Source organism: Orycteropus afer, unplaced genomic scaffold (genome assembly GCF_000298275.1).
Source record: "Orycteropus afer afer isolate SDZICR_OR568_19922 unplaced genomic scaffold, OryAfe1.0 scaffold00033, whole genome shotgun sequence".
Classification (NCBI taxonomy): domain Eukaryota; kingdom Metazoa; phylum Chordata; class Mammalia; order Tubulidentata; family Orycteropodidae; genus Orycteropus; species Orycteropus afer.
In genome coordinates, this window is record NW_006921620.1 from 3,178,733 (window position 1) to 3,185,240 (window position 6,508).

The 6,508-nt window shown below is 56.4% G+C and overlaps 1 protein-coding gene across 1 annotated transcript in view; it reads right to left on the minus strand.

Annotated features, from left to right (window-relative positions):
* The window catches only part of GFI1 (growth factor independent 1 transcriptional repressor), a 25,935-nt gene extending 24,268 nt beyond the window's left edge, over positions 1 to 1,667 (minus strand). Inside the window, exons 1-3 of the mRNA XM_042780302.1 lie at positions 1,553 to 1,667; positions 1,090 to 1,272; positions 443 to 638 (exon numbers count right to left, since the gene is read on the minus strand). Of these exons, the coding sequence (XP_042636236.1) occupies positions 443 to 638; positions 1,090 to 1,272; positions 1,553 to 1,667 (494 nt within the window). The remainder of the gene's footprint in view (positions 1 to 442; positions 639 to 1,089; positions 1,273 to 1,552) is intronic.
* Between the last annotated feature and the right edge of the window lie 4,841 nt (positions 1,668 to 6,508).

Below are 6,508 nucleotides of genomic sequence, written 5' to 3' on the forward strand. Positions count from 1 at the left end.
AAAAAAAAAAAAAAAAAAACACGAGTCTGTCCAAAATAATGTATACTTAATAGGATTTGCCACCACCTGCAAGCAGAATAGCTTTCCGAATGCCTGCCACACCCCCACCATGTGAATTTTGCTGAGGCCAGACACTGAACGTGTGCTTTCTTTTGAGTGCATACACACACAAACACTGCGCACACACCCCAGTCCAGGCTGGCCACTTGAGAGAGAGGCTGCGGGGGGAGTTTCCGTCGGAAGGGTTCGGGTGGAGCGCTGCACGACTTTGGCCAAGTCCACGCACCGGGTGTGGGGACGGGGTGGGCAGGTCTCAGTATTAGAAATGCAATCTGCAGATAACTGGCCTTTGGGTAGAATCCGGCTGGTCTGCGCCCTCTTTACCCTGGCCTGGACCCGAGCCTCTTCCCGGCCCAAAGTGATTTAGGACTGTTGGTTTCACGCGAAGCGTGGCTGCCGGCTGGAAATGAAACCCAGCGGGCTGGTCACCGAGGCTGGGCCAAGCCGGTAGAACGAAAAATGAAAGAGGCCCTCAATCTGTGCCAGCGAAGACGGAGCAGGGGCCTGAGATTTCGTCCTGGGACTCCTCCCTCTCGCCTGGCCCTCGGCTCTGCCGCGCTCAACGCCGCGGGCGCGAGCTTAATTTGGTAAAAGCAAAGACGCTTTTCACTCAAACTTCCCAGGCCTCAGTTTGATTGAGGGTTCGCCTCTGGATTCTGGGGCTCTAGCTCTTTCTAATCAATCAACTCTCGTCAGAAAACGAAATCTCGACCTTGCTGCCTGCCAGTGAAGAAGGTTCGTTCGTTTGACGAACGCGTGAGCTGGCTCAGTGCAAATAAATGTTAGGGATGAGCAGCCACGGTCGTGCCGCCTCGGACGGAGGCAGTGGATCGGGTGGGCAAACTGTCCCAGTGGCAGAGAAGCTGAGTGCCCCCCTACGGGGCCCTTTTCTCCAAGCACAACCCCCTCCTCCTGGAAACTTCCCCAGCCATCCAGTTAACATGTCCGTGCTCAAGACTGGGCCCTTTCAATCTGCACGGCGGGCTCCTCTGAGACCCCTGATCCCCAAAGCTCCCGACGAGTGCCTACCTGGAGACACAGAGGGCGACGGCGGCCTCCAGAAGTCCTCAAACTCGGAGCTCCGATCGCAGACGCTGCCCTCGCAACTGCCAGGGGACGCCGAGGCTCGGTCGGGGGCCTCAGTCAGTTGCGACTCGGGGGACTTACGGCCTCTGGACTCCGCCTCCGCCCCGCCCGCACTTGAGGTGCTGTCTGCGGAGAGAAGGCGGGAGAGAAGCTTAGATTGGACCTGAAGTGGCGCCTCGAAACCGTGGCACCCGCGCGTCCTTTCCTTCCCGCCCAGAGCCAGATCTGAGGGCAGGCACGGAGAGGCCGCGCGGCACCTAGGGGACTAGCCCAGGTGGGGGAAAAAAAAAAAAAACAGCATAGGAGGAATCGAGGCCGCTCTGCCCCTTTCCTGTGTAATGCTGTGGTGGGGCATAGAGTCGACATCCCTGGAAGCAGCCCTGCTTGGTTCTCGAGCACCCCGCACCTGTTAAGGCTGGCGCGGGCACATTCTCCAGGCGGAGGGAATAGTCAGTTCCAGGGGAGCGCGGCTGGTGGTAGCTGTGAGCCTTCTTGCTTTTGACAAGGAACGACCGCGGCATGGTGGCCTGGAGCACTCCCGCTCCACTCCGAGGGTCCCTAGGACCGCTGTCAGCCCGGGATCACCTCGAAAGCTAGGTCAGCCCCAGCCTGGAGGAGACCTGAGAGAGGAGAACCAGGGGGAAGGACGGGTCAGCACCCTCCGAGTCCGGGGACTGGGCAGTCGAGGGAGGGAGAGCGCCGGCCGGGGAGGGGCGAGAAAGGCCCGCGGGAGGAGGGGCTTGGCCCTGCTGCGCCACGCTCACCAGGTGGCACTCGGACAGGTGGCACGAGCCTGTCGCCGCCACCACAGCTCAGCTGTAAAACCCGTCCTGGGACCGGAGACTCAGGCCCCTTCCCTCTGCCCTGCCCACGCCCCTCGGCCCCTCCCCTTTCCTCGCAACACTAGACCCGGTAATCAAACCTTCTGGAGAGCCGCAGTCTCCAACCCGCGGGTTACCCCAACAAGACCACTAACTGCCTGCTAGGCTCTGCTTTAGGGCTGGGGACGCAGCGCAGGGGTGTGCAGACCAGTTTAGGAGGAAAGGGATGCGTCGGTGGTGGAGGACCGGGAAGAGACCAGGAGTCAAAGCTTCCGAGATGGGCGCGTGTGGGGCACAGTAGGCAAGACTGCGGGGCGGGGTTCAGCAGCAGAGGCCAGAGAAGGGAGGCGGGAGGGCAGAGGGACAGGAAGGGGGGTGGTGGTGGCAGAGGACCAACCCGGTCCCTGGAGGAACTCGTACCCGAGTGATCCCGGCTAGCCCCGCATTCGTGCAGTATATGGGGAAGATGTTGGCCTCGGAGACGTGGGTGCAGGGGTCGTGGGCAGGGTCCAAGACAAGACATCTCAGACTAAGGCGGCCTAACCTCGGAAACCAGGTCCCGGGAAACAGAGTTTTCCGTTCTGCTAGCCATAAACCTAGTCCTGGGGAAGTAGAACCGGTTCTGCGCGCGCTGGCCAAGGGACACGCGGAGTCCAAGAGTACGCGTAGTACAGCGGAGCGCCAAAGGACGCTGCAGTACGCAAACTGGAAGAGCAATGCCCAGAGAGTGCCGGCCCGGGACGGATCAATCCGCTGCGCTGCTCCCATTAACCCCCAATCAGTTCACTGAATCCTGGGTCGAAACCCGAGCCTCCTGCTCGGCTGGGGACTCTCGCCGGGGGTGGGATCTGGAGGTTGAGGTTTGGGAAAAACGAATCAGCCTTCCTCCCAGGGTAAAGGTGATGATGACCGGGTGCACATGGGAGCTGCAAGCTCTTCGGAAACAATAGCTCTCCGTGGCCCCAGCTGATTAAAAGAACAAGGGGCTGGAGACCCCGTTTTGGGTAGGACCCCTTGCACTCGGGCTTTGAGTGGCTGAAGGCTGCCGGACTCCGAGCTGAGCTGCTACCAGGGCTGAAGCCGACACAGTCTGTATTTGCCGGTTGGCGCCCTCGACTCAAACTGAGTCCTCAGGGGCTCGATACTTGGAGGGCATTCCCCGCCCTACTTTGTCCCCTTCTCGGCCTGGGGAAAGAAGAGGCGACAGGCTTGGGAGAAAAAACGGATGGGACGTGTCCTGAGTCCTGTGCGCCAGAAAGCCCCTAGAAGTAAGGGTGCTGCCCGCTCCCGTCCGGGACGGCCCCAAGGTCGGGGCCTCGGAAGGCTTCGGGAAGCAGAGCTGCCCCAAGACGCGGCTCTGCTGCTTCAGTTGTCCCAGTGCCCCAACAGTAGCCGCCCCCTTGCCTGTACAATGAGATCCTACAAACGCAACAAAACAATTCCAGCGCCCGCGAGGACCCAGCTGCGGCGTGGGGTCCTGCTGCAGGACTCGGCGGGGAGCGGTTCCCGGAGACGCAAGGCTGAGCGCGTGGGAAGGCGACCTCGCGCCGCAGCTGGCGGCTGGGGGCGGGGAGGCCCCCTCGGCGCACGCGGGCCCGCCCGGCTTCTCCGCGTGGTCAGTGCCTGGGATGGCGGGAGCTGGCGGTGCGGAGCAGCAGCCTCACCAGCACAGCCGCCGCCGCCTCCACCACCAGATGCTTCCTTCCCGACCTATCCCGCTCCTCGCCGAAAAACCAATGGCGCGCGCCCCCTGCCCCAAACCCCCAGCCCCGCCGCGCAGGTCGCTCCTGGGCCCAGAGTCTGGAGTTTTGGGGGCTCCAGCACAGTGGCGGACACAGGGTGGGGACCAGCTCACGCTATTTGGTCTCCCCGCAGCGCCGGTGCCTAGCGGATTCCCGCGGCCGCCCCCGCCAAGGCGGGAGGCGCGGAACAGGCGCAGTCGACCTACCTGAGGGGTCAGGGCACGGGCGCCGCGCTTCGAGAGTTTTCAAACTGAGTCTTGCTTTCGGGAGAGACCGCGCTGTTTCTGACTTTTTTTTTTTTTTTTGTAAACTCCTTCAGAGCTCAGCCCCCAAAACCACAAGCTTCACTTCCTGAGCGTTAAGGAGCCCTCTCAGACCTGCGCCCCAACCCCCAGCCGGGCTCCTCCTTTGAGCAAGGGTTGGGTTGGGGGGCATGGGCTCTCAGTCGGTGTCCAGGGCGCCCCTTCGTGGCCCTCCTCGTATTGTCTCTGCGGGACGGCGGGGATTGGGGCGACCCAGGCGCTAGAAATGACTCGAAAGAAAATGTACTATTCTTGGCTGCTGGGAGACTTCCGCAGCGAGAAGAAGTCACAGATTCAGGACACAGATTGACTGGAGCGGCAGGGGGTGGGGGCGCTCCGCTCTAAGGAGGCCTCCACGCCCCTCCGGCCACGGACACCCCCTAACCCCACTGCCTGCTCCAGCTGAGCCGCCCCCGAGTTGGGGCCGTGAATCATCTGCCCGCGGTGCCGCCGGGCTGGAGCCCGACTAGTGGCCACAGCGTCCGCGAGAGAAACCTGCCCCGCGGCCCCGAAATAGCTTGTTGTGGAAACACTTCGGGATAAATACGCCCAACAAGGCTGAAAATACCTTGACACCCAATCCGAGAGGTTTGCTCATTTCCCTTTGGATTTAGGTAATGGTTAAATTTGGAAGAGGTGGGCGAGCGCCGAGCCCCCGGCGGAGAGGGCGCTGGCGGCGCGTCCCGCGGGCGCCCGGTGCTGCACCAGCCCGCACTCGGCCAGGTCCGCTCCGCCGGCTGCTGATTTCCGGTGGTCGGAGCCGCGAAATTACAGGCGGCGGGGGAGGAAGCGCGCGGGGGCAGCGGCGGTGGCTGCCGGGCAGACTCAGCCTTGCAGATGAGGGAGAGCGGGGCCTCGGGCGCCGGCTCCTGCTGCCGCTTGGCCTCTCACCGCGGCACCTGGCCCTAGGGGAGAACAGTACAACTCCACTGAGGCACAGCTAGGGTGCTTTTTGAAAAGTAAGCCTCCTGGGCTCGGATTGTACATTTCTTGAGCGTAGGCAATGGATCTTCACCTTTATGCCCCTGGTAGGCTCTTAACAAATGTATGCGGGCTAAATAAATGAAAGAATAGAATTAACTAATTAATTCTATTAATCTAACAGGGGAAAGAAAAAAAAAAAAAGCCTTTAAAACCTCACCTATAAAGAAACAAATGCAGAAACCTCCAAAGCTAAACCGTTTGTATGCCGTGACCCATATTGTGTAGACTGTTGCCTGTACATAAAGCCTAAACCTTGAGGGGATATTGTTGTAATTACATTACATCTCTAAATGAATTGGGTGAGATCTGAGCACTACTTCGTGCACAGTTAAGTCTCCAGTGCCTTATACTAGGAGAAGTGATGTTGAGTGGTGTTGCGCAGTTCTTGCAAAATAATGTACCATATTTTAGATTAACTCAAAGTTGTCATGAAAAAGCCCTTAAAATAGTAATTTTTGAAGATATTTTAAATTTGCATTGTAAATCTAAAAATTTGCGGGAAATATTTGGCTAGCATAACAAATGCTTCAAGCATTATTTAATGAATTGGACGTTTTATTCAGCATTGTCTGTATACCTACTGTGTGCCAGACACTGGGCTAGACACACATCTTAATTGTCTGCTGCCCTGTTCTCCTTACATCACTGTTCATCTGCTTAATACACTCGTTTTTTATAAATAAATGCAAAAGTAAGCAATCTTCCCCAGAAGAATGACAAATACTGACTTGACTGATGTGAAAATTTAGGGTACTTTAAGATTTTATATCCTCATGCTCTGTCCTAACCTAGCTAATAAAAATCTGAAAGCAGTCCAAAACAAATCTTTGCTTTATTCCCTTCCACCCTGTTTAACAGCAGAAAAAGGCAAATTTTCAAAAGAAAATTGTAAGTGGGACAAAAGATAATTTCTTACCAACCAAGTTCGAGATATGGCTGGGCCATTTCCTTTGTATATTGGCAAGTTCAAAGTCAAAATAGCTTGAAAAGGTGCTGTGATTATTTAGTAGTTTAGTCAAGTTTTAAATCTCAGGAAATTTAGGGGAGCATTTGAGAGGAAGCAAATAAGCATTTTCAGTATTGGCATCTTAAAATAAATATGTTTCATTCAGGTAAAATCTAGTCATCTTGTTTTTCTTTTTGCCCTCCACAGCCTCTCTAGCCCCTTTCTGAATTGTGAAATAAAATCAGCAAGAGAGTGAACTGGGATGGGGACACTGGTGGCAGGAAGATGGTATTAAACTTTGTATCTTTTATATTTTGAATCACGTGGGTGTGTTACCAATTCAAATAAATAAATACATATTATTATTATTAATTAATTAATGAGGTGTAGTGTCTTCCAGGTGTAAAGTGTTGAAGTGGGGCTCTCACACTGAGGGGAGGTGGAGGAGAAGGATAAGAGGAGGACCCAGAGAGGGTAATAAACTCGCCCAGCAACAGCAAAGAGCCAGGACTGGCCACGACTTGATAGACTGAACCTAGGTCTAACTAGCCATGAATCTAAACTTTC